General features: G+C 49.9%; 1 protein-coding gene and 2 pseudogenes across 3 annotated transcripts in view; all 3 read left to right on the top strand.

The window, feature by feature from the left end:
- LOC308620769 (centrosomal protein of 78 kDa-like) overlaps positions 1 to 26,388 on the top strand; it is a 571,052-nt pseudogene that overhangs the window by 400,151 nt on the left and 144,513 nt on the right. The gene's annotated exons all lie outside the window — the stretch shown is intronic.
- LOC308621100 (interferon regulatory factor 6-like) lies at positions 8,439 to 11,242 on the top strand. Its single transcript, XM_081241278.1, has 3 exons — positions 8,439 to 8,566; positions 9,596 to 9,724; positions 11,085 to 11,242. The coding sequence occupies exons 1-3, from the start codon at positions 8,473 to 8,475 to the stop codon at positions 11,165 to 11,167; spliced, it is 306 nt and encodes a 101-aa protein (XP_081097404.1). The 5' UTR covers positions 8,439 to 8,472; the 3' UTR covers positions 11,168 to 11,242.
- On the top strand, positions 11,168 to 26,369 carry LOC308621102 (BCL-6 corepressor-like; annotated as a pseudogene). The gene is made up of 8 exons: positions 11,168 to 11,650; positions 12,312 to 12,365; positions 12,837 to 13,023; positions 18,680 to 18,925; positions 19,262 to 19,688; positions 20,172 to 20,353; positions 20,684 to 20,938; positions 25,819 to 26,369. The product of its transcript is annotated as a BCL-6 corepressor-like (transcript).

Here is a 26,388-nt window from a genome sequence, read left to right as displayed (position 1 = left end):
GTGGACTCTCAACCACTGCGCCATCAGGGAAGCCCTATCCTGTGGTTTTTAAGTATCCCTGCACACTCTGCCTGTCTCTAGAGTATTAAGTCCAGTTGCGCTGTTTTTACCTCTTTGTTTATTGAGATTATTATTTACTTGCATTAAAATGTACCAATTTCAAAGGTACAGTTTGATTAATTTTGGTAATTGTATACCAGGTGTAACCACCACCACGACCCAGATATAGAAAAGTTACTTACCCTTTAAAAGTTTTCCATCCCAATTTGCCCCAATTCAGTTTTGAGACACTTTATTGAGTTTTACTGCTTTCTCTAACATCGACTCTCCGGGTGATTTAGGAAAGTCACTTTACCTCTCTGGATGTGTTTTTGCTTTTATAACATGAAAAATGCCAGAACAGATGTGTTACCAAGGGCCCTTGCAATACTTTCAGAAAATGAGGGGGTAGGGTAAGGGCGGGAATCTCAGCCTTGCGTCCTCATTCTTCACATAGCACACGCACGTGGCAGATCCTAGTGGGAAAAGCCTGTGGTCGCATCAGAGAGAATTAGGTTTCCATCTCCTCTCTTGCTAGTGTGTGTGTAAGCTTTTGTAAGCATCAGCTTTCTCATCTCCAATATCAGGCTTATTAACAAGGCCTATTTGTTTACTGTTGTGAGGATGAATTGAGATGCACCGGCAGCCTTAAATGTTAGTTGGTATTTGTATTATGGCATAATAGAAAGGCACTGCATTCAACCATCTCAGTTACTACACGTTTATGCAGGCTGATTCTCACAGCCACGCCTGTCGTACAAGCGCGACGTAAAGCGGGTCTGCTTTATGGCACCCTGCTTCCGCCGTAAAGCGCCGTTGGCAATCCCGCGTGAGTGGGTTGACGAGACGACTTCCAGGTGAAAAACGCGATTCTTGGAGGTTGGCTGACTTGACGTCTTCCCCATGGGCAAACGCGGGAGCCGGAGCCGGAGCCGGAGCCAGAGCCAGCTGCTCAACTCCCTAACTAAAAGGCAGAAGAAGCATCTAAGGGATTTCGGCGAGGAGCATCCCTTCTATGACAGGTATGGAGAGGCGAGGCTGGGACCGGCGCTGCCGGCGTCCTTTCCCGGTGGGAGCCCGCGTGTCCCCGCGTTTGGTCCGCCGGTGCCCCGGGGGTAGTGACAGGGCAGCTCCCGCCGCGTGCCACGCTGCCCCGGCGCCGGCCTAGCTCGCCCGGGGATCCTGGCGGCTTCCCGCCTGAGGTGGGGTTCTTCGCCGGTCTTCCTACCCTTTGTTGAGCCTGTAGTTTTATGCTAGACGGCACGCCTCCTGTGTGGCGACTGGGCAGAGATTTTATAAGCTTGTGTTCGTTTTCTATGTTTTTAAAGAATTGCTTGGGGGCTTCCCTGGTGGCGCAGTGGTTAAGAATCCGCCTGCCAAGGGAGGGGACAGGGGTTCGAGCCCTGGTTCGGGGAGATCCCACATGCCGCGGTGCAAGTAAGCCCGTGCGCCACAACTATTGAGCCTGCACTCCAGAGCCCGCGAGCCACAACTACTGAGCCGGTGTGGTGCAACTACTGATGCCCACGAGCCTAGAGCCCCTGCTCCGCAACAAGAGAAGCCACCTGTCGCCGCAACTAGAGAAAGCCCGGGCGCAGCAACGAAGACCCATAGCAGGCAAAAATAAATAAATAAGTTAAAAAAAATAAAAAAAGAATTGCTTGGGACCCTCGACATCGCCTATCTATTCAATGACCATGAGGAAACTAATGTTTGGGTAGTTGTGGGTTCCTCTCTAAGTGTCCAGACTCTCAGTTATGATCTTAGTGCTCATCCCCCCCCTTTGGGCTGCTTTATCAACAATTAGAGGGATAGTCTACTTAAGAAATTTGCTAGAAAAGGTGAACCCCGAGGGCTTTTATTTGCCAAAATTTCCCGTCTTTTGGATGAGAGCCTGTTACTGTGTGACTGTAGTATTTGTCATGTGGTCTTGTTAGACTTTTTCATTCGTCTCTTATTATCTATTTGGCATATCCTTCCAAGACCTGTCCAAATGCATATGGAGTTTTTACTTGACAATAGATATAATGTATTTATAACGGTATAGTCTGCCATGTTCATTTAAAGTTGTATCATTAGACTTTTCCTAATTGCTACCTACCAGTAGTTAAAGTTTAACATTGCCTGTTTCTTCTCAGGGTTTCCAGAAAGGAAGCAAAACCACAGACTTGTCAACTGGTAATGCTTTATACCTTCTTTATGATAGTAGATTCTGGACTGTTACTTTTAAGATTATATATGGTACTAAAGTTTGGCTACATTTCCACTCTCTTTCATTTTAGATGTAAGCTATACTTTAGTAATATTGCTTAGTTTTAAGTGCAGATGTCTGTTAAAATGCCATTGTGATAACTAATATAGTATAGAGTATGAAACTGTCCTGAGAGATTAGCCTGTTAGAACCTGTTAAGGAGGCTTACCAGAGGGCTCTTGGTGAATCCTAAGAGGGAATGTCATGTTTGCTTAACATAAAGTAGAGTGCAAAATCATCAAAGGTCTTATTTCGTTACCACAGACTCAGAAATAAAGTACACTTTTTTGTTGTAAGTTTTCCTGTTGCTCCTTTAAAGGTGCCAAATGTCTGACACATAGGTTAGATCACCTTATAACCTAAAGCTCCATGTGTTTAGTTTGCTGTCTTCCCATGTGGAACATGAGCAGTTCAAAGAAGAGGAAGCGCTTCTAGAATCATAGCTAGATTAGCTGTTTGAAACAAATTTGGTGCTCGGTCTGGTTGAATAGATAGGACTGCATATTTGCAGAAAAGCTAGTTTTTATCTAGAAAAGTCTGAACTTGGTTCCACTGTGGACCTGATGATAGTCGTGGGGTAGCAACAAGAACAGTATAATTTTTGTTTTTAAAATCCCCATTTTCCTTTTAGTCAGAGAGTTTATAGATACTTCAAGTTCTGAAAGTGAAGCATAGAGTGAACCAGAACAAGTTTCTGGTTACAACAGACTACTTGCCACATTAAAGGATGTCTCCAAGGAAGATGAGGAGGAGGAAGAGGAAGAAGACAGTGTTCTAGATGAGACAGAAATGAATCTTGAAGATGGCGAGAGTGACGTCATTGTGGAGGAAGAGCTGGCAGTGGAGTCCACTGACATGCAGAAGAGTGAGTGTCTCTGATGTGGGTTTATCATCTTTGCAGGGACCACAGACAGATTGCCCCAGGGGCAGGGTGCCTTGTACCACAGAGCTGGGTGAAAGCACATGGATTCAAAGCAGAGATTCTTAACATTGTTGGGCTCTGTGATATCTTCAAGAATCTGATGAAAACAGGACCCTGTGGCCATAAAAATGCAGAAATGACATTTTTGCTTATGATTTCCAGGATTTCATCAATCCTACTTCAAATTCTCCTGATTGAGAGGAAAGGGAACATAATTCTGTTTTTGTAATGGTCTCAATTTATGAAAGAGATGATTGTTCCTGCCTTAGAGGAACCAAGTTGAATGGAAGATAGACATAAAATATACAAAACTTTTCAAGCATCAAATCTGAATGGAACCGATAAATATAAGGTGTTAAAGAGATGCAAAGTGGTCACATGCTGCCAGGGTAGATGAGGGGAGGCTTCAGAGAAGAGCTGGGACTGAAAGCTTAAAGGAACTCTGTCTCACTCAGACGTCTAGGTGACTATTTTTTAAAAAATTATTATTAATTTATTTATTTTTGGCTGCATTGTGTCTTTGTTGCAGTGCGCCGGCTTCTCACTGTGGTGGCTTCTCTTGTTGTGGAGCATGGGCTCTAGGCACGTGTGCTTCGGTAGTTGTGGCACACGGGCTCAGTAGTTGTGGCTCACGGGCTCTAGAGCACAGGCTCTGTAGTTGTGGCGCACGGGCTTAGTTGCTCGGCGGCATGTGGGATCTTCCCAGACTAGGGCTTGAAACCACGTCCCCTGCATTAGCAGGCGAATTCTTAACCACTGTGCCACCAGGGAAATCCCCATAGGTGACTTTTTAATTTAACTTTAAAATCAACTTTATTGAAGTATGAATTACATTCAACGAGGTGTACCCGTTTTAAGCATGTAATTTGATAAGTCTTGACAAATGTGTATATCTATATTGTCATCGCCAAAGTCAAGATACAGAACACTTCCAATACCTGCAAAAAGTTCCTTCTTGTCCTTTTACAGTCAGTTTCCCAGGCCTGGCATCAGGCAACCACTGACATGCTTTCTTTCACTATGTATTAGTGTTTCCTATTCTAGAAATTCATATGAATGGAAGCATACAACAAGTACCCTTTTGCACGTGGCTTCTTTGGCTCCTCATGTTGTTGTGACTCATCCGTGTAGCTCATATTAGTAATTCATTTCTTTTTATTACTGGAATAGTAGTCCATTGTCTGAATATATCTGGGTAACTTTTTATGTTCCATTATCTTAATGCCTACTTGCCTTACTGTATTTTTTTCTATACTTTAAGGTGTCACACACCATTCTTAGTATTTTAATTCGTCACTTGTACTCGGATAAAGAAATCGTTGCCTCAGACTTAGGGATTGTTTTAATTTTGTTGGTTTTCCAGTTTTCTTTCATGTTTTAGGTTTTTAAAAATGAAAAGTTTGGCTTTTTAAATTATAAAAGTAATATATATTTACTGTAAAAATTTAAGAGGGTAATATAGTTAACGTATATCTCCTCCACTGTGGGATGAACACCTTTAACATTTTATAGAACCTTCCAGACTACTTTTTTATGGATATATGAGTGAATATATATTTGTGTGTATGTGCATAATGGCCTCATACATTTCTGTAAGTTACTTTTTTCTTTAATAATATAACGTGTGTAACTGTGGGTTACTGCCGCTAGAACCCTGGTGTCCAAACTCCCAGGCCAAATCTCCTTCTACTACATTCCACTACCATGGGGAGGTTTAAAAAAGAAAGGGAAAGTATGAAGGGTGATGTTTCCATAAATTAAATCAACTTGAAAAGGCGCATTTGGAGAGTCAGAGAGTACTGATATTGTTAGAAAGAAGAAAGGTTTAAAAGCTGGTTGAATCTCATTCAAAAAAAATCCAGGGCTTCCCTGGTGGCGCAGTGGTTGAGAGTCTGCCTGCCAATGCAGGGGACACGGGTTCGGGCCCTGGTCCGGGAAGATCCCACATGCCGTGGAGCAGCTGGGCCCGTGGGCCACAACTGCTGAGCCTGCACGTCTGGAGCCTGTGCTCCGCAGCGGGAGAGGCCGCGACAGTGAGAGGCCTGTGCACCGCGATGAAGAGTGGTCCCCACTTGCCACAACTAGAGAAAGCCCTCGCACAGAAACGAAGACCCAACACAGCTAAAAATAAATTAATTAAAAAAAAAAAAAAAAAAAAATCCATATGTACCACATTGTAAAAAAGAGAAGGAAGACGGCGTTCATGATTACTGGGCTGGCAGGGTAGGGGACAGTTGCATGCTGGGGGTGGCTCTCGTACTGGCTCTTCCACTCTTCACACTTGTGCTCGGCCAGGGCTGGGGACCGCTGAGGGAGATCAGAGGAGAGGGTGGTGCCTTGGGGGTTCCGGGGAGTTGTGCAGCTGGCTCCCTTCCTTGCCACCCAGACTGCCCCAGGGTTCCCAGCCCCAAGGATTATGGAGCATCCCCACACCTGTTTGCTCTGCAGTTGCTGTTCTGCAACCCATTTTCTCCTCCAGCACTTTCTGCAGTGTCTCCTTGGCCTTCTGCTCATAGCTGTTTTTCTGGTCTTCCATCTGTAATAGCAACTTATTCATTCCCCAAGAACTGTATTTCTGTAAATTTGAGGCAATTCAACAAATACACATTGACCTACTGTGTGCTAAAGCCTGAGCAGGGATACAGAAATGAAACGAACTTGGTCCTTGCCCACAGGGCAGAGATGTCAGTAATCTGGTGGACCTTCTTCCAGGCTGGAGGCAGGCAGGGAGAGTCCCTCAGGTGATGTGAGAGGTGAGTGGGGATAAAAAACTGCCCTGGGCATGCTGGGCCTCCTCCCCTAGGCCTTCCACAGGCATTTGAACTCCGACATTTCCAAAGGGAAATCATCTTTCTAAACCTGCTCCTATCTCAGTGGCCAGCATCACCCCCCACCCAGTCTCCCAAACCCTAAACCAGGGAATCATCCTTGATTTCTCTCTCACCTTCTTCAAGGACTCAGTTCCTCATCAAGCTCTGTCAAGTCAGCGTCGTTAACGGCTCCTTTGTTACCTGTATCCTCTATCCCTACTGCCACCTCCTTAGTTCAGACCCTAGTGACACTATTATATGGATTATATAGAGACTATGTATTATCTTCATGCCTTGCCTCCCTCCAAACCCTTTTCAGTCCTGCAGCTAGAGGGTTCTTTCTAAAGCTTAAATCTGATCCCATCACAACCTGCTTAAATCTCTCAGTGGTTCTCGGTGTTCTAAGAATCAGGTCCAAACTCCTTGGCATGGTTCCTACTTACAAGCCCAGACTTTCATCTCATGCTGCCTCCACGCAAGCTGAACTGCTTGTAGGTCCCCTAAGCACTGTGCTTTTCAGCCTCTGCCTTTGCCCATAAAGCTTCTTCTGCTTAGAGTATCGTGACCCACGCTTCTCACCTGGTTAACTTCTACCCATGTTCAAGATTCAGCCCTAGAATCATAAATTCTGATAAACTTGGCCAACCATACCTACCCCCCGACTCTTTATGGATTAGGCAGTTTTACTGGTGTTCACATAGTATCTGTATTTCTGATCTGTGGACTCATCTGTCTCCTTTAAGGGATTGTAAACTCCTTTGGGGCAGGGAGCATTTTTAAAAAAATAAAATTATTTTTGTAGGCTTGGGGATCTGAACAATAGTCAGTAAAGTCAAGTTTTAAAAATGAATACATTTGTATTTTTAGAATTTCTCCTGGCTTCAAGGTCAAAAAGACAAAGACACAAGAGCAGCTTTGCAAATTCACTGGGGGTCTTGCCTGTCCAGTGCTTTTCATTTTTACGCCCTGTGATTTTTGGGAAAGCAGGAGCCTCTTACTGTCGCTTCTGGGTTACCCAACTGGGTAAGAGATAGTCTAGATAATGCAGATTTAGAGTTCAATATCAAATCATTTCCATTTAGCTTTGGAGTCATCTGAAAATTTGGATTTAAATGTTGAGTGGGTCTTATGTTCTTGGAATTGTCATTAGAAACCAGACACAGGAGTTACTGGTTGAGATCATACATGGTTATGTCCAGGTTATTGGACTTAACCATGCTGGTCACTGACCAGCTTTATCCCCCATTGAAAATGAGTAGACTGGCATTCTGGATTATATGTCAGTCTCTTATGAGCTTGGTTGGCATTACTGATAAAATAAAAGTTGTGGATCCGCAAACCCATAGACTCTATAGGCTATGTTTCCCTGCAGAATTCTAACTACACGGCCACCTTATCTTCCTGACATCGAGTGGGAGCAGTCTGGCCGGTCCATCTCGTTCTCTTGATCTTGAGTCCTCTGCAAAAGACATCCCCCTTTTCTGCACCAGCACATACGTCACAGCCCTGAAGAAAGTGTAGACATCTGAGATACGTTAACAGTGGGGGAGGGCTGATATCCCGTGAACAGACACATAAATGCCTGTTAGACCTGGAAATTGAAAACCAGAGAGGCGGGGCCACACTGGTTTTGGCCCAGGCCACCAGCCACTGGTGTTCCCAGCAAAATATTCCCAATGTGGGAGTTTGAGGAAGCAGGGAAAGGCAGGTGGTGTGAGTTTATTAGGACTTGAGGCCCTCAGCCTCGCACTGAGGCCAGCTGAACCCCCAGAGCGTGCTTCCTGCCCTCCTATGGGCTGCTACTCCTAAAGGTACTTGGTTTCAACAGTTATTTGTGCATCAGGTTAAAGACTGAAGGGAGAGGGAACTGCAAGCCTAAATTCTTCATATCATACGCCACCTCCCTTTCTCTTCTTATTATATAAGCAATTCATGTGAAAAACAAATAAGGCAAGCAAAACAAAACAAAATTACCTGAAATCTTGCTATCCAAAAGTTGCCATTAGTATTTTGGTGTATACGTGTTCCAGATTTTTCTTTATTTTCAACCCTTCATTAAGGCCATTGTAGTCTTGACAGATGATGCTGGCACAAGCACTTGAAATGAGGCTCCTCTTTTTAAAATACTGTATTTGCATTTGGCTGAATTTGTCTCAGGCCCTGCCTTGCCTGGTCCCCAGCGTGGTGTTTTCTGCTGCAGTCTCTGTAAATTGGAGTTGGGGTGATGGGGCGGTCAGGCAGGGCTGTGTGTATCTGTGTCTGTACGAGGGAGGAGGGGCACACTTTCCAGTGTTTCTGGGCAACAATCAGGCACTCACTGCAGTTTCCTATCCCTCAGGCCTGGGCTGTGGAGACAGGGGAAGTACCAGGAAGGGGTGGACGACCCCGACCCAGCTAAATGGAAGGCCTAGCTCCACTGTGCGCTCAACAAGAGCAGGGAATTCAACCTGATGTACAACGGCACCAAGGAGGTGCCCATGAACCCAGTGAAGATATATCAAGTGTGTGACATCCCCCAGCCCCAGGGCTCTATCATTAACCCAGGTGAGGCCCCAGCTGCTGGGGAGAAGGTGGACAGTGTGCCAGGTTCCCGGCTGGACCCTTAAAGCGATAGTCGACTTGAAAGTCGCCTCGCTTACAAAGTTGAAGACTGGTAAACAAAGCAAGAAATGCTGTCCCTAGAAAGAACCCAGAGAACAAAAGATATAAACTCAGCACAGTCTTCCTGCCCACCCAGTGGAACAGTAAAGCATTAGAAAGAAGAGGGGGTATTGAGTTCTATAAAAAATAACTTCTCTTGGGACTCAACACTGAGAAGAGAGGCCAGGTAGTTTAGAAGACGGAGGGCTTAAAACTTAGAAGGTCTGAGTTATAAACCTCGGTCTTTCCATTTCACTACTTGCGGGACATTGAATCAAGTCATTCAACGTTTTGAGCCTCAGCTTCTTCCACTATAAAATCTGGGTTCTCATCTTTCCTGCGTATTTCAAAGGCTGTTCTAAGAATCAATTGCCATGACATTATGAAGGCTATTAAGTTCTCTTTATAAATGATGGGTAAGTGATCATTTAATTTGTATGGTATTTTTTCCTAGGAGAATACCACCTGATCCCTATATTTACTCAATGTTTAGCCAGTTCCGACTAAGAGCCAGATAATTTAGACTTGACCTCCAGTGAATCTAGTGAGGCTCTGCCATGAGGGAAGGGTCTGTCTTCACAGTAAGCTTACAAAGGAGAGAAGCTGTGCTCCTTGGGTCCTTAGAAGGGATGCGAATGTGTAGAAAGGGGTTTAGAGTAGGAATTAAAAGATTTCTAGGAGAGGGGAGTAGGGTGTGCAGCTCCTGGATAGGGGAGGGGATGAGAGCTTGCACTGGGGCTCCGTAGGAGGAGCTGGGAGTGGGGTGAACACCCTTGGTTCCCACTCTTTGGCATTGAGGGTGCACACTGAACCCAAGGAACCTCTGTGCTGGCAGTGCCTAGCTTGAACAGTGGGTCAGCTGCAGGGATGACAGTGCAACGTGAGCGCCTCACTTTTGACCTTTGTGTGTGTGTGTGTGTGTTTCTCGGGTAGGATCCACTGGATCTGCTCCTTGGAATGAGAAAGATAATGATGTGGATGAAGAAGATGAGGAAGATGAGTTGGACCAGTCACAGCACCACGTTCCCATCCAGGACACCTTCCCCTTCCTGAACATCAGTGGTGAGTGGGTTGGGGGGTGGGACCGAGGCATGGAGAGGATGTACGGGGCTTTGATTTTGCAACCGTTGACACCATATCCACCATTGCACTGGGAGCAGCGACCAGGCCCTGGGGCCAGGCTGCCAGTCTGTTAGCAAGTAGGAGTCATAGGCAAAGGCACTCCGTAGGCATAGTTATCCCAGTGGGGTGGCTTCTAGGCAGAGAGAGCATCTTCTGAATCTTACGTGATAATTCAGAGAAATTAAAAAATGAAATTCATTCTCAATCCCGCATACAAATACACAAGCTGTTACAAATTTTGCTGATTTCCTTCAGGCCAAGTGCAGGGATCCTTTTCGTGAATTGTAGGCAAACTCTTCTGCTATTTCCCTCGGTACAAATTTTCTGTCACTGCCTTAACAGCCTCTGCTAAGGCCGTATCGTGGGAAACTTGTGGCTCTACAGCTCTTAATACTAGGCTCTGATAAAATTTCTCTACTAGAGACTTTTATCTTTTTTAAATTAATTAATTAATTTGTTTATTTATTGTGGTACGCGGGCCTCTCACTGTTGTGGCCTCTCCCATTGCGGAGCACAGGCTCCGGACGCGCAGGCTCGGTGGCCATGGCTCACGGGCCCAGCCGCTCCGCGGCATGTGGGATCTTCCCGGACCGGGGCACGAACCCGTGTCCCCTGCATCGGCAGGCGGACTCTCAACCACTGCGCCACCAGGGAAGCCCTATCTTTTTTTTAAATTGACTCTTTGAATTCAGCTTCCCAGGAAAGATGAGTTTAGAGATTGGAGGGTCCCTGTGAGACAGAGCAGGTGCTGCACCTCCCATTGCACGTTCTGAGGACGCTCAACCACAAGGTGAACTGCTCTTCCACAGCATCTTCCCTTGAACTTTTCACTGACGTGCTCCTAGTCATATGACTTGCATTCAGTTGAGTAGCTTTTCACTGCTTTTCTAAGTTCCATCTGGCTGCTAGGGTCAAATGAGATACTTTTGCCACCTAGGAAATTTAGTATATCCAGATGATTCCTGTAGGATTTTGGAGTGCCCTTCCCTAGGTGATGCCCCTTCTTTTGAGAATCAGGAAATGACTCTTATCTGTCTACTTGCCCTCCTTCACTTACCCTGTCGTTTATAACCTTGCAACCAAGTGATGAGTAAAGACAGCGATCATAGAGCTCTCTCAGGTTAATACTGCCACAGCTACATTCCCACTTGGTGCAATTTTAAGATTTGGACATTTGGAAATGTGAGATCCTTTCCCAAATCTTTGGCTCACTCATTCTGTTATTCTCACCCCTTAAAAGGATGCAACCCATTTCCAGGATCATGATTTCCCTTTTTTTTTTTTTCATGTTTTTTTAAAGCTAATATTGTGTGTCCTTACGTTATGGGCCACCTTGGATCCTTTCTGGAAACATGTGAACGTATATTAAAAATAAAAAAGTAAAATGTGGCCCTACAGCCACACCGGGATTTCATTGCCCTGAGAGAGGAGTTGGGACGCATCAGTGACTTCCACGAAGCCTATACTTTCAAACAGGCTCCGGGCCAGCCAGTTTCCGGCTTCAGCAAGGAGAATGTTCCAGTGGTAACCAACAAGGAGAACCTAGCGACGCCGGTCTCGACTCCATTCCTGGAGCCGACCCTGGCGAGCGACGGCTCTGCGGTCACTTTCGGGAAAACCCAAGAGGATCCCAAACCATTTTGCGTGGGCAGTGCCCCACCGAGTGTGGACGTCACCCCCACCGACACCAAAGACGGAGCTGACGAGGCAGGATCAACCGATGGCAAAGTTCTGAAACCGAAGCCATCTAAGCTGGCAAAGAGAATCGCCAACTCCGCTGGTTACGTGGGTGACCGGTTCAAGTGTGTCGCTACCGGACTGTACGCAGACTCCAGTCAGCTCGGCCGGGAGCAGCGGGCATTGCAGGTGAGCCCCCCCACACACCCGAATTTCAGGAGCTTGACCAGTTGTCAGGTTTTTTTAATGTGTGAAGAGGAGGGGGCCGGGGGTATGATAGGGCAGGACACCGGGCTGATTTGGTTAATGAAGCTTAGGATAATTTAAATGTTTGAAATGTGTCCAGTAAGGGGACGTAAGTGGATACTTGAAGTTATTCTGTAGATTTTAAGCGAACTCCACTCGAATGCTGATAACGGAAGTTTCAATTATTGCGAAGGATGTCTAAAAGACTGCATGACATTTACCTATCAGTCGCTTTGATTTCTCTGCCGTTACTGTACGTTAACAAATATACCTAAAAGCGCTGCTTAGGATGCCTTACGTGATACTTGGTGGAGGTGTGTAGCGGCCGCATGTCTGTGAGATTCGTGCAATTTTTTTTCCACCCAAAAAACAAACAAACAAACAAAACAAAAACACAAACCTTGCTTAAAGGGATAGAGTATGTATTTAACTTGCTAGTGAATGATAGATGTTGTATAGGAATTTCCTTAAGATATTTTACTTTTAATTAGAAGACAAATAAAGCCAAATTGTTTTGCAATGTTAAGAAAAAAATTGGTTTATGCTTATAAAAATGGATGAAGTTATCTAAATGATCCATTGAGTGCCCATTTTAATTACATAGATGGAAGGATTACAAGAGGACAGTATTTTATGTCTACCCGCTGCTTACTGTGAGGTCAGTTCTTCAAATTTTTATTACTAGAATCTTCCATAAACCTTTTGAGTTAAATTTCATTTCCAAATATACAAAGGGAAGTTTGTGGGCCATGGTCGTCTTTATTCACTGTGCATTTGTTTTCTTTTCTGTTGTGTTTTTGTTTCGCTTTCTTTGTGTTGTGTTTTTGTTTTGTTTTATTTACCTTCGAAAGAGAATGTCTGTCTCTATGCCACAGTGTATGTATGGCTATATATACACACCACATATATCTCTACATACGTATGGCTTTACGAATAAAGAGTGTGTGACTAGTTACACATAGACACTCTTACATTTTTATCGTTCAATTTTAAAATATCTCAGTTGTATCATAAATTGTGGTTGGTTTTGGGCAAACTTTTCTTTGAAGATACCTTCCTTTAAGGTAAGGGCAGTGAAATAGCTTTGGTGGTAAGGTGTGTCTTTTTTCCATCTCCGTTCTCTTTGTAGCGTGCAGTGATGCGCTTCTCAGAGTTGGAGATGAAAGAGCGAGAAGGTGGCCACCCCACGACCAAAGACTCCGAGGTGCGCAAATTCAGCCCCGCTGACTGGGAAAGGCTGAAAGGAAGTCAGGACAAAAAGCCAAAGTCGGTCGCCCCGGAGGAGGCCATTGCCAACCAGAACGACAGTGAGAGATGTAAGTGAACCCAGGCGGCTCGCGTGTGGTACCACGTCGGTGGGAACGGGGCGGTTCCGCTCCCAGTGCCGAGGGAGGTGAGAGGAAGCAGTATGCTTCCGACGGCCCAGCGTCTGGGTGCTGGCTGTTCGGAGAACGGGCTGCTCTGGCCACCCTTCCCAGCTGTGGATTGCAAGGCTGGTTGTTCTTTTGAGCGTTGCGACATCCAGGAGTGAAGCACCTATGAAATGCTGTTTCCTGGCACGCGTCTCCTTTTTCCGGAGCAATGCTAGTCCTGTAGTTAGTAATAGTCTGATACAGTAGAGCAGAGGAATGGCAGTGCAGGACCTCCGGCGTAGCAGGTATGTGTTCTGTTGTGTAGCAGGTACGGACACGGGTTTTTGGTAGCAGTGGAATGGCACTTGCAGCCAGAGCCAGACCCTCCAGAGTGACAGTCTCCTGTGGGAGGGAGTGGAGAGTACTCGGACTCTCCCTCCAGAGGCAGAGGTTTCGTTCAAGTGCGATGAGGGCTGATGAAGGCCCCAGAGAGATGAGCATCATTGTGTTCTGTGGAGGCTCGTTTGCAGCCATGAGGAGCTGACACCACGCTCCCAGGCCGTGGGACCAACGAGGCCGTTCTTCCCACCAGACGGGTGTGTTCTGTTCTGGAGGCCGAACTGGAGAGAAAGCTCGTGTTGGCCTCGAGTCACACTCTGCGGTCCCCTCGGCTGCTCCCCCACTGGGGTTGACTTCGGGCTTTGCCCTCGAGACTTCCTGGGCTAATGAGATGCGTTGGCAGCAAGTGGAGGTCTTTCTCCCGCTTTCTTCAGTGTGCGTGCTTGTGGCCTGTGGCCTGCAGCCTGCTCCGGACCCCAGAAACCTCACCGGTGATGGTGAGTGAGGGCACCTAGGTGAACGTCGAGGACAGGGTGGGCGTGCAATCCTCCTGAGACGGGACAGTCGGGGGTGGTGGGCACGTTTGGGAGGCCCAGGCCCTTGGACCCAGTCGTAGGGTCGGCGTTGGCCCGCACGCTTAGGTCGTGGGTGCCTGATGCAGTTCGGGAAAATTGTGGTCAGCAGCAGCGTGTGCTTCTCTCTGCTGCTTGGAGCACTGCCCTCCCCCAGCTCATCTTTGGGGTCAGACAAAGGCCTGTGGCCAGGGTTCTGGGTAAGCCACAGCGGGAGCGGTGTGTCCCACGTGGCTCCCGTAGAAGGGGATTTCTGGGGCTAGTCAGTGGCGGCCTTACCCGAGGGATGGGGCTCTTGATGTGCCTGGAGTAGACGATTCCGAGCTCCTCCCCCTCGGGATTGGAATGAAAAACGGAGGGTCCAGGCCACCCTGGAGTGAAGCAGCAAGAAGGCCTCCCTCCTTGCCTGTGCTCACAGCTGACACGCAGCCCTTACCCTCCTGAGTGGCCTCATAACTCAGCTCCTAGGGAAGTTTCTCAGAGAGATGTGGTAAAAGTGGGCAAGGCCAAGTTCACGGGGATGCACTTTTCTGAGGAGGGAATCTGCCTGTTGCGGGTGGATGGTGAGGGAGGCTGGAGGAAGGGAGCGGGCAGTTAACCGGCCTCGAGTCTTCTCGCCCTTTTCTCCAGCAACGTGGCCAAACCCAGGGTGGCCGCTGCCCTTCATGTCTCAGTGGCCTCACCCACCCTTCTTCCCAGAGACGTTAGTGTGCGTCCTTCCCAGTCTTTCCTGCTGACCGTGGAGACGAGAACTCTGTGTGGCTGATGGGGAGCAGGGCCTGAGCCCCAGATGATTCCGAAAGCCCCCTCCCCCCACCGCCTGCCTCCAATCTCAGACCGACCGACGGGTCTCTTCCTGGAGCACCCGGGACGTGGCCCAGTGAGCCATGAATCGCCACCATGGGAGGGCAGGAGAAGGGTTGGGGAAGGTGAGGGGCTCCGTTTGAAAGGTTGGGGCAATGGAGGTGGGTTCCCCACCCACCCTCTGTCTTGTAGAGACGTGGGGTTTGTAAATAGCTGGTCAGGAAAGGTCACCTGAAGGGGCCACTGTTCTTACTGCAGCCTCCACGTCCAAGGCCCAGCAGGTGTTCATTCCATTCAGCTGGATATGAACGGGCCTTCTTGTTCTTGGGCCACCACGTCTTCAGCTGATATGGGCTCAGGTCCTTCTCATGGGTGTCGGTGTGGCCGAGAGCCGAGCTGTGAGCACATGGGAGCTGGGGCGGGGATTTGGGGCGGGCATGGGTCCCAGAGAGGGTCCAGGACGCCTTCAAGATGCCTTCCCCCTTCTGAGGCAGCCCCTACCCATGGAGGGCCCAGGAGCTTCTAAGGTGGTGGGTGCTGTTTGCACGGCCCTGGTTGTCCTGGCGCGGGTGCATCTTGTTGCTAGGGGTTGTTTAAAAAAAGGAATTAACTTGAAAACACAGTGGCCGAGATACTCATTTATTCTTTATGATCACATGGGTGGCTGAGTGAAATTTTTATTTTGGAAGTTCACCAAATGAGTTTGGAGGTTCCTCAGACTTGGAAGTTCATCACTAGGAACCCTCAGTGGCATTTGAAGATGGGGCGGGGCAAGGAGGCATTGGTCCCTTCCTTCTCCAACTTGGAGTAACCATCTCCCTTGCGAACCACTTGGCTGGGACAGGCCTAGGTCCTGCTCAGTGGCAGTGCCTGGCCAGGAGCTGGAGGAAGGCTCAGTCAAGGGGCTTCATGAAACTTCTTTGCTCAGGGAACTTCTCTTCCAGCTGAGCACCTGCACGTTTGTAAACTACTTTGGAACAGAGATCCCCTGCACTCCTTCTGTAGCGGGTGTAACTTTGAACAAGGTTAGCCCTGACTGGAGGTGCTATTACAGTTAAGCTACAGAGAAGGGGATTTTAATCCTGGGGAGCCTTGCAGCGACTCAGAACCCTCTCACCTTGTTTAGGCCTCACTGGGCATGGCTCAACAGTGGTGAGGGTGCTTTGTTGCCACAGTGACTTGTAAATGTTGCTGTGGTGATGCTTCTGTGAGGTGATGCTATGGTACAACCATAATGAATTTGGGATATATGTGCTGTGAGTCATAAGACCATGCTGCAGGGACCACGTTCACATCTTGCTTAGACTGGGTGACCAAGGGCACATGGCTTCCCACTTTTAGAAGGGCCAAAAGTAGCAATGATGGCAAAGCCTGATGGTTAGGATCCCCGTGCATCTATTTATCTCCCCATCTCTTTTGCCCTCAAGGGTCATCCTCGTGTGGGTCGTGGTTAGAACAGTCTTTGAGAAGCTCCAAGTGACACGGAGCCTCTACCCCATAGCTGGTGGCCATGGGCATCTTGGGCAGTCGGGGTGGGTGTCCTTCAGGGTTATTACTGGCCTGGGTAAGGTCACACTAGCGTAAGGTCTTGGGGGGCCTTAGCTGAGGGGAATTGAGATCTTTGCCCTAAAAGGCTCTGGGGTTGGGGGAAGGGTGGATGGACCTAGTTTGGAAAAAGAAACTTTCAACTTGGACATGGGGGTTCTTAAGGTAGCCCTTCCATCCCTCCATGGATCCCCTCCCACGGAGCTTTTAGGGAAGGCTGATTGGACCAGAGAAGTCCAATGGTGTAACCAGCAGGGCTCACCTCTTAAAATTTCCTACATTTCAGGCCTGAGATTCAGGCTGGTCTGAAAGTCTTGGCATCTTTTGGTTAAAGGGATTTTTCCAGCCTTTCTCTGTGCTGAGCCTGGCCCGTGATAATGAAGCCCACCCTGGAGGGAGGCTAGCAGTAACATTCCCACTTTTTTTTTTTTTTTGCGGTATGCGGGCCTCTCACTGTTGTGGCCTCTCCCGTTGCGGAGCACAGGCTCCGGACGCGCAGGCCCAGCGGCCATGGCTCACGGGCCCAGCCGCTCCGCGGCATGTGGGATCTTCCCAGACCGGGGCACGAACCCGTGTCCCCTGCATCGGCAGGCGGACTCTCAACCACTGCGCCACCAAGGAAACCCAACATTCCCACTTTACAAGTGAAGGGGGCCGAGTTGTAAAGCGGCGCCATTCCTGCCCGAGTGTTTAAGAGGGTCACAGAGCAGCCCGAGTGAGAGTTGCAGCACGCCGTCTTCACCGGGCCTGCGGTAGCCTGGGCTGCATCACCCGTAAGCACAGGCCAGGAGTTTGGGGTTTCTCCTGCTGCCATGGCAGGAGACCCTCGCGGTTGGGGTGATTCCACCATTCCGGCAAGACTAGATGGGGATCTCTCCCACCTTGGGATACCCTTGGAGAAAAGCTAAGTGTGTTCCACCCTTGAGAACACAGGTCAGGCTAGCCCAGGCCAGGGTGAGGTTCATCCCCACAACTGGCTGCCATTAAATGCTGGGAATGCTCCCAAGAGAGGCTGATCAGGGGACCAGCCTGCTGAGCAGAAGTGGGAGTGATACTTGAAGTGGTCTAGGGAGAGGAGGAGGAATGCGAGCAGCATGTGAGGGGTGTGTCCATGATTTCATCTAGAAAAACGGGCTGTGGGAGCTTAGCTCAGGTGTTAACGAAATACCAAACTCATACACCCACCCCCACCCCCGGCCGGTGATGGACACAGGGTCATCTTCGGGGAACTCTTTAACAGCACAGTGATCATTATGGAATTATTTGTGTGTTAGAAACAATGTGACTAGCAAAGCAGTTGAACTGTTTCTTTGGCTAGAGCAAAAGTGAGGAGTGATGTTAGGCTGGGGTGATTGGAGGAAAAGCCCTAAGTGGATGCTAGATTGAGCAGAGGGGCAGGAGCAACACAGGCGGAGCTGAGGTGTGAGCAGTTCAGCCCTGCCCGCCGCACCCCCCCACCCCACCCCCACGAAGGGGGTTGGAGTCTTGTCTTTGAAATGTCCTTAGATGCTTGTTGCCTGGGAAGGAAGGCGTGGAGACGTGCCAGGTGGGTGACTGGTGTCACTGTGGGCCTTCTTCCTAGACAGGAAATAGGAGCAGCCCCTCGATGGCAGTGAAATGCTTTCCCCCCACGGGTGTGGAAAGAGGACAGACGGACTTGTAGCAATCTGGTTGAGTTCTTTGAAATTGCCCTTGACCCTTGTGTGTGCACCAGGAAGTCTTTCCTTTCCCTTTGCCAGGCTCCTCTTGCCTTGGTCTCCCCAGCTTCCCAGCCTCCCACCATTCTTTCCCTACCCTTTTTCTTCACCCTCGCCCCTGCTGACCCAAGTGAACATTGGTGCTATGTCTGTGTAGATGGCAGTTGGGGGCTATTTGGTGTCTTGATGACATCAGCCTTTTTTGTTTACTAGCAGCTGTTTCCATAGTCATTTGTAGCTCTGCCCTGATTGGTTGGATCTTACTGTGAGGTCACTCACCCCCCGTTGTAGCTCTGCCCTGATTGGTTGGATCTTACTGTGAGGTCACTCACCCCCCCTTTAAAAGTAAGCCACCTTGGAGAGTTAAGCAGTTAGGGAGTGATCTCACATGCCTATAGACGGATGGTGTAGATGCCTCACCTTGACCCTTGAAGGATGGATTGTGAGTGGGCTACGCGCCTCATTTTCTGCTTTCTTTGCTGGTTGTGTTCAGCTGTCCTTCCTTTGGGACGTCTTTCTGAGGGTTTTGTGCTTCCGGCGTGTGAGGCCCCTGGTCTCCAAAGGGGGGTGGTCTGTTGGTAGCAGATTGCCTTGGGCGTGGGGGTCCTGCCTGCTCCTGGTGACCTTTGTTCCCTCCTTTCCGGGTTGTCTCCCCTCCCCTAGGGGAGTGTTATGATGGAAGCAAACCTGACCGCTTTGAAGCCCCAGAAGACAGTGATCTTCCTGAGGATATGGACACGGAGCCCCCCAGAGAGTCCCCCGCCGACCAGGCGGCCCCGGACGCGTCACGCAGCCCCACCCTCCGGCTGAACAGAAAGCGCAAGGTGTCTGGCAATAGGAACCACACTGAGACCACTGTGCTCCCTGAGGACTCTCTGCTGAAAGCCAAGCGGAGACGGGTCTCCAAAGGTGAGCTCGGTTTGGCTTCGGGCCCGCAGGGCACCCTACGGAAGTCCTGGAGCGGAGCAGTGGAAAGTTCCAGTCCCACCCTGGATCCCTGTGGGGAGCCACTCACACCTCCCCACCCCCCACCCCCCCAAAGCCAGGTGGCGGGGCTGGAGCTCAAAGGTGGCCAAAGGCAAATAGACCCCCTCCCGAGACTTGGTGACAAGTTCCAGCCAACACAGTGACCACACCCCTCCCCTCCCCCACCCCTGTTAGTGATGTGTAAGACAGTTTGTTCCCCGCACCACCACCCCCGCCCCGGGGGGCTTCTTCATTAATTTGTAGTTATTTGTCCATTAGCTGACTGGCCTGAGAGGGAAATGACAAACAGTTCCTCTAACCACTTAGAAGAGCCACATTATAGTGAGCTGACCAACCTGAGGTGTGCATTGAATTAACAGGGCTCCATCCCAGAAAGCAGCGCCGCTTGCTGCACCTTAGAGAACGGCGGGAGCAGAGAGCAAACCTGGCCGGCAGGGCAGGAAGGAAGTGATCCAGGCGGTTCAGCCTGCGGTCACCCCCCAGGGCAATAGCATCTCCGAAGAGAAACCTGGCAGGAAAAGGGCAGAGGCCAAAAGCAACAGCAGCTGGTTGGAGGAGTCCCTTAAATGCAGTGACAATGAACAAGGATACGCACGGGGCGGGGGGCGCTCCTGGAGGGTGGATCACCCGCCCTCTGTGGGAAACGGCCCTGGAGGGGACCTGAGCGCCATCCAAGTTGACAAGAGTAGCGTGTGGCGAGCGGGGAGTTTTCTTCCTGAGGTCCTTTCAGCCTGCACACTTCCTTATGGAATGGACAGTGAGGCGGGAGCTCGACTTCCTGGGCTGCTCCTCATCACCCAGCCCGCGGCTGGGCAGGAAGGGAAGTCTTGGGTGACCCCGGGCGCTTGTCAGTGCCCTCATTCCAGCCTCAGGCTGTCCCCAGTCGCCCTGTCCCGAGCACCCAGGCCCCCCACGGGTGGGGACGGGAGCGCACGAAGGGCTGGCTTCTGCCCTCTCTTGCGGCCCTTTGAAGCGACTTGCCATTTGGCGTTTCGTGGGTTAGCCTATTTGCCGGTTGAATGTGGGATGATTAACATATTAGTGCTTTGAAAACATAATTGGTATATCTTTAAAAACTGAAGCTGCTCCAACGATCAGTGCTAACAATGGGCTTTTCTTTCCTCACCGGCTACAACTGTGTAACGCCCGCTGCTTCTCCCCCTGACAGATGTGCTGTGCATGGATGAAGAAATGGATTGGCAGCCTTCGCCCCTGCCGCAGAAATACACCGACAACAGCGAGAAACCATCCGGGAAGCGACCGTGCAAAACCAAGCATTTGATCCCTCAGGAGCCCAGGCGGGGCTTGCCGCTGCCAGGGGACTCCTAGGTGGACAATGCGGATGGCAAGGTACCTCTTGCCCCTGGCTCTCCCCCGCCCCCCGGGCCCATGCAGGCACATCCCGCCTGCCTGCTTCTCTGCTTCTGGGGACAAAGCTTTCCTTTTCCTGAACCCCTCCCCCCAAAACGTCCCTGCCCCTTCCTAGGGGACGTGTCTCCTGGGTGGTGGTGAAGTTTCCAGCTAGTAAAAATGCAACCCCTTCCTCGCGCCCCGCCTCCCCCAGACTGAGAGGAGGAAAAGTGCTTTCCTCCACTCAGGTTTGTAACTCAGGGAGGAGGCGAACCAGGCGGGTGGAGGAAGGACAGCCTGAAATGTGTGCGCTGCCTGGTTTCGTGATAGGTGACCGTCCGGAGATTTTGAAAGCGGCCTGAGCCCAGTTCCGGCTATGATCTTTCGCCGGCCAAGCAGGACCAGAAGCCCTTGGACTGTTTGCAGCAATTGTTACCAGCTTCCTAGGCCTCGCAGCTGACATGGTCAAGCTCCCCTCCAGAGACCACCCAGTCCCGCCCGATGCCACCGGAAGCGAGGAGACTTATTGTCAATAAGAACGCGGGCGAGACCCTCCTACAGCAGGCCTCCCGGCTTGGCTACGAGGTGAGCATCCTTGTGGGTGCCCCGGATCAGGATCCACCGGCTGCTGCTCCTTGGGTGGGGGACACACTGGCTGGGGATGGGGGGCGTGTCTCAGAGCCCAGCCCCCTCCACGTGGCGGGCTGGGCTGGGTGTTCCAGCAGGGTGTTTGCGTTGGCTCCCGCTCACACTGCGGGCTCTTTGGTGGCTTGTTCAGTCGTGGTGTGAAAAGAAAGGCAGGCCTCTCTGATGTTCCGTTCCCGTTCAGGCAGGCAGGCTGCTTCGGCCAGTCTGGCTCACTTATCTCTGATATAAAATCTGACCTAACCCAGGGCTTGGCGACCAGGGGAATTTTAATGAGCCCTTTTGGATTCTGAATAGCAAGAAGGAGAGTAGTTATTAGCTCTACTAACTTGTGCTGTTTGGGGCAGAGTGATGCCCCTGTGGGGTAGCGGGTGGGAAGTGTCTGTGCAGAGTAGGGGTGGGAGTGGGGCAGACCTGAGCAGTCTCTTTCTGAGAGGGCACGGGAGCCGAGGGCTGATGGGCGGGGAGCAGGGGTTGAGCCTTGCACAAAACTCCCTGTCCACACTGCTGTATCCCAACCCAGCACGGCTGATGACAGTGATGGCCTCTATTGCTAGAGCAACATAGAAAGATAGCTGATATCTGCCTAAGCCCGTGTGATCTGTAGTAACTCCTTTCACCCTGTTAACATCTTCACTTGGGAGTAACGCGTACTAGCCCACTCTCGGATGAGGAAACTGAGCCTCAGAGGGGTTAGCTGATACCCGTACAGGTAGCAATCCAGCAGTGCTCCACAGCCCACCACGCTCCTCAGCAAGACTGGCTCACACTGGAATTGCCCTTTTGACAGTTCAAAACCTCTGTGAGACAGATGACTCTCTCTGCCCTGTGCAGTTCCCCCACCATACTTGTCAGTAGCAATTGTGATGTAATAGCCCACAGGGCAAAGGCATTTTTCTGTGCTGGCATCAGCCCTCTGGGAGTTGAATGGTGACAGTAAAACGCGGTGCAGCAGGCTGAGCGTGGAGGTGTGGCTGAGCACTGGGGTGGCAGGACCCAGGCTGGCCCGGAGCCCTGGCGCCCACACCCTCAGCCAGCTCTGTGCCCCTGTCCCCCGTCTCCCGTCGTGTCCCCCCACCCCGGTCCATAGTGCCGTGAGCCCTTGGAAGTGTGCCTGCCTTGGCCCTAAGGCATGACTGTGGGTGGGAAGTTGGAAGCACTAGGGCTATGCTTAGTTTGGGATGTTTTTTTGTTGTTGTTGTGGGTTGAATGTGCTGTTGTTTGTATCTACACGTCTCTTGGAGACCTCTCCATTAGCTAGAGAGCACTTTCTGGTAGTTAGCGCAGTTACTTGCAGGTGAAGTCCAAGGAGCACCCAGTTGGTTTCCCAAGAGCTGAGAGCGGGCGCCTAGGAGGACAGAGCAGATGTTGCACATAGTGTTGAGCTAGACCCCCCCGTGGTTGAGAAGATAGTCTCCTTGCTTCCAGCAAACGCTGGAGGTGGGGGGGAGACCCCTAACCCCAACTTTTGGGTTAGGGTTGAGAAAGTAGACTCCCGCTTCCAGCAAATGCTGGAGATGGGGGGGCGGGGTGCTGCTGCACCCGCCGTGGAGGGCGGGGCTCCGAGCCCCACCTGTGAACTTGGCATCATTTCCAGCAGCCTCCCTTTGGGACCAGAGACGTCAAAAGACCCTCGTTGGTCCTCTAAGACAGTTTCCATTTTGGTTTGGTGGCTCTGAGGCCTGGACCAAGGGGCACTTGATCCATCCTTTTTTAGGCTACCTGGCCTTTGATTGCACAGGAAGCCTTGGGAATGTTTACGGTCGGATTTGTTTTTTTCTTCAAATGTAAATTTCAATATGTAGATTCCACAGATCACCAGTGTTGATGCTGAACATTGTGACAAGTAGATGAACGCTTTCAACTTTGAATCCAACTTTCTGGGATTTCTCTGGGCAGAATTTTAAATGTTGGGATGATGGCCCAGTTGGGAGATGTGGCAGCTTCAACCTTTTCAAATTGAAGGACAGTTTGCTTAAGCAGATAAGGGTGTGGTTTGGGAGGGTTTTCCTGAAGTTTTGTCTTCAGCATTCTTGGTTATTTTCTTCTGCTTAGCCAAAGATACCATGTGCAGTATAAAGGCTGTCTGAGCTTTATGTCATGATAATGTGGTTCTGGAAGTTTAGAAACACACTCTGGCTTCAGATCCGAGTTAAATAGATCACTTGCGTGGCCAAAGACCTCAAACCTTTCCCTCCTGGGAAAAAGGCTTCTATTTCTTAGGCTAAAACGCTAGTGTGCAACCACATGCTTGTGCCTTTAGCGGTGATGGTTAAATTTTCTATGAATTGAATAAGTCATGTTTTTTAAAAAGTTAATGAGGCATTTAATTAACTCACAACGTCGGGCTTATGGCCTTTATGGTTACATTTTGCGGGTAGTGGCATTCGGCTTATAGCCGCTGAACAGAGAGCTGTCCGACAAAAGCAGTTTGACTTTGCTCTGGAATGGCTGGGCTGCCCTTCAGACACTCCCGTTTATTTCTAGCGGAGAAAATAAACCAAGGAATGTGTTGCGTCGACAGACTCGCCCCGCCTCTTCACCTTTCAGTTAGAGAAAGTGCTGGTGGCGATGGTTGCCATCCATTTAGAGGCCATCACCCTCTTAGCTAGGAGAGTGTAGTTAGCCCACTTGACCCCCAACAGAGAAGGCCTGTGGGGTGCTGGTCACAGCTGGATTGCATCCCTCTAACTGGGGCCCTCTTGGGCCTTTTGAATCTTCCCAGCTGACCAGGTACCAAAGACCTGAGTTTTAGGTCTAGTACTTCATGTTAATTGAACTTGGGGTTTAATATCTCTGGGCCTCAGTTTCCAAGTGTTGAATGAGGATAGTACTACCTTCCTTTCCTGGTAGCTCCTGGGTTCCTGTGGGTGACAGAAGACGTCCTCATCTGGGGAATGAGAAGCACTGTGTAAACAGTGGGATCAACGTGGTTGAGTTAGGACAGCCCGTGGCAAAAAGTCTGACCTGGCCGTGGGGCTACTGCTGCCTTTGCTGCCATCTTCCAGGAGAAGAGAGTTGACTTACCCACCAGCTTGGACAGCCTTTCATTTCTAGGTACCCTTGAATCTGCCCTAGTAGTGATGAAGGTTTCCAGGTGAAGGCCATGATTGTCACAGCAAATAAACCCTGGGTTGAGTAAATTGATGTGTGCACAGCAGTTGGTGGCGTTCAGACCTGATCCCAGAGCCACGTGACAGGGCCTCTCCCTGGCTGGGGCACACAACTCATTAGCTTGCAGCCGTCCACTCAAGTCTGGCTAGTGAGGGCCTGCTAAAAGAGCAGCAGCTTCATGCGGTATCCTGGATACCAGGGCTCGGGGCAGGTGGCCTGGGAGCCCAGAGGATTGTGGGCTTTCTGGCAGGTTGGGATGTAAACGGAGAAACGCATTCGTGGGCGTGCCTTTTCTCTTCCTCCTCTTGTTTTGGAAGGGAGCTGCTGCAGTGACCTGAAGTAACAGGGCACCGATGGCCAGGTTTACCAGCATGCCCCATTGGGTTCACGTGGTAAGGAAATGGAACATTCTAGTTCGCTCCCAAGTGAGTGGTCACCTTTGATTGGCGTGTCCTCCAAAGGGCATAAAAGGTTTTACAGAACCCATCTCGCACTTATGGGCGGCTAGAATGACCCCCGTTTTAGGTTTAACAGATGAGTTACCTGAGAGATGTCACAAGGAGGCCTGTTCTGACCCCATCCCATCCCCCCTTACCCAGCAGACCATGTGTTGGGCCACATGCACGTTCTGCCTACTCCCAGCTCTCAGAACCTGCCGGCTCTCTGCTGGGCACGACTTACCCAGTATAAACAGTATAACGTGTTTTCTGGTGGCAAATGCTTTCGATGTGTCTGAAAACTTTCTTAAGGTAATAAAACATTGAATAAATTCCTGCTCTGCTTACTGGGAGTGGTTCATATTAATATTTTAACAAGCCAAAGAAATAAGGTTAATAACAGTGATTCTAATGCACAGTGTTGACACAGAACATCTCCGGAGGTGGGGGTGAACGTTTTATTTGATTATTGAAATGTGGAGGTTGCAGCCTGTGGTGTATCAGGTTCCTGTCATTAACTTGGGGCAGAATCAGTCTAAAATTTTCATATTTACTCGAGAGGGTGGAGGGAGGCAAAATAGAGGGTGGGGTTATTGGAGGCATTTTGTGTCATTCCTCGAGGATGGAGGGAGAGAGCTTCTCTTTAACTCCACTTAACATACAGACAAGAGCATCTGAGGCCCAGGTTCTTATTTGGGTTCTTAACAGGGGGCGCAAGGATGTAGCTGACCTGGGTGTCCCTGCTTCTCTAAGCTGGGGAATGTTCTCCGGCTGATTGAAGCTCTCTTTAAGTGTTGGTCATCCATACTTTTATCTAAACTTGTGTTATCGTCCACTGCCACTGACTGAACAGACCCATCAAGTGAGAATGGTCTGTGCTTGGCAATGTGTCATCTAAGATGTTAGCAGCCGTGACACCTCTGTACTGGTCACGTCGGCCCCTGGGCTGAGGGCTTTCATCGCTATCCGAATGCGTCCTCTCAGCAGCCCTGTGGAAGCTTGGAGAAGTTCAAGGGTAACTTGCCCATGGCCAGGCCACTGGTGCAGCAGAGCCTTAGACAACACTGTCTGCATCTCCAAGCCCTTCTCACACACTCTTGCCCACCACCAGGGTGCCTGCCGCCTGCCCGCGCCATGGTGGGCTTTTGGCCCCAAGGATGTATGCCTTTGAAAGTGGGCACCGCCAAGCTATGGGGAGGTCACCCTTACAAGGTTCACTGTATGGTTGTCTGATGGTATCTCCTCTCCTCTCCTCTCCTCTCCCCGTAGGAAGCGGTCTTGTACTGCCTGGAGAACAAGATTTGTGATGTGAACCACCGCGACAACGCGGGTTACTGTCCCTGCACGAGGCTTGTGCAAGAGGTTGGCTCAACATCGTACGACACCTCCTTGAATATGGCGCCGATGTCAACTGCAGTGCCCAGGATGGAACCGGGTCAGTGGCGGTCTTGCTCTTTGCCTGGCCCTGCTGGGGCATAGGCAGTGGTTCTCAGGGTGTGCGGGGAATCCCAGAAGGAAAGATGGAGAGTGAGTGCCATGTAAGCACACTGATGGTGGAGTCCTCTAGAATGGAATCGGACAGATCTTTCTGGCAAATTTACATAGAACTTTAAAACTCTGTGACACTCTTATGGACAGAAGTCCCTGAAAATGTTGAGCCTGCATGAATAATCAGGGGTGTTCTCTTTTAAGACCCTGGACTCTTCACCAGCGTCTGTTGAATCTCAATCTTGAACATATATGTGAGTTGAAAGTTGCAGGAGTACAGACAGGTCCAGTGGCAACTGGCTTGATAGGACCTGCCGTGTCCACCCACATCCCCGGGCCTGGCCCCCACTC

This window comes from Mesoplodon bidens (genome assembly GCF_964165515.1).
Source record: "Mesoplodon bidens genome assembly, chromosome: 7".
Classification (NCBI taxonomy): Eukaryota; Metazoa; Chordata; class Mammalia; order Artiodactyla; family Ziphiidae; genus Mesoplodon; species Mesoplodon bidens.
The sequence above is the reverse complement of the archived record's forward strand: the minus strand, read 5'-3'. Positions and strand labels throughout refer to the sequence as shown.

Excerpts from the sequence above, each read along its gene's own strand:
- LOC308621100 (XM_081241278.1), top strand. The coding sequence starts at position 8,473 with ATGTACAACGGCACCAAGGAGGTGCCCATGAACCCAGTGAAGATATAT. Across the intron at positions 8,567-9,595 it reads GGGCTCTATCATTAACCCAG|GATCCACTGGATCTGCTCCT; the intron begins GTGAGGCCCCAG and ends TTTCTCGGGTAG. Across the intron at positions 9,725-11,084 it reads CCCCTTCCTGAACATCAGTG|CTAATATTGTGTGTCCTTAC; the intron begins GTGAGTGGGTTG and ends GTTTTTTTAAAG.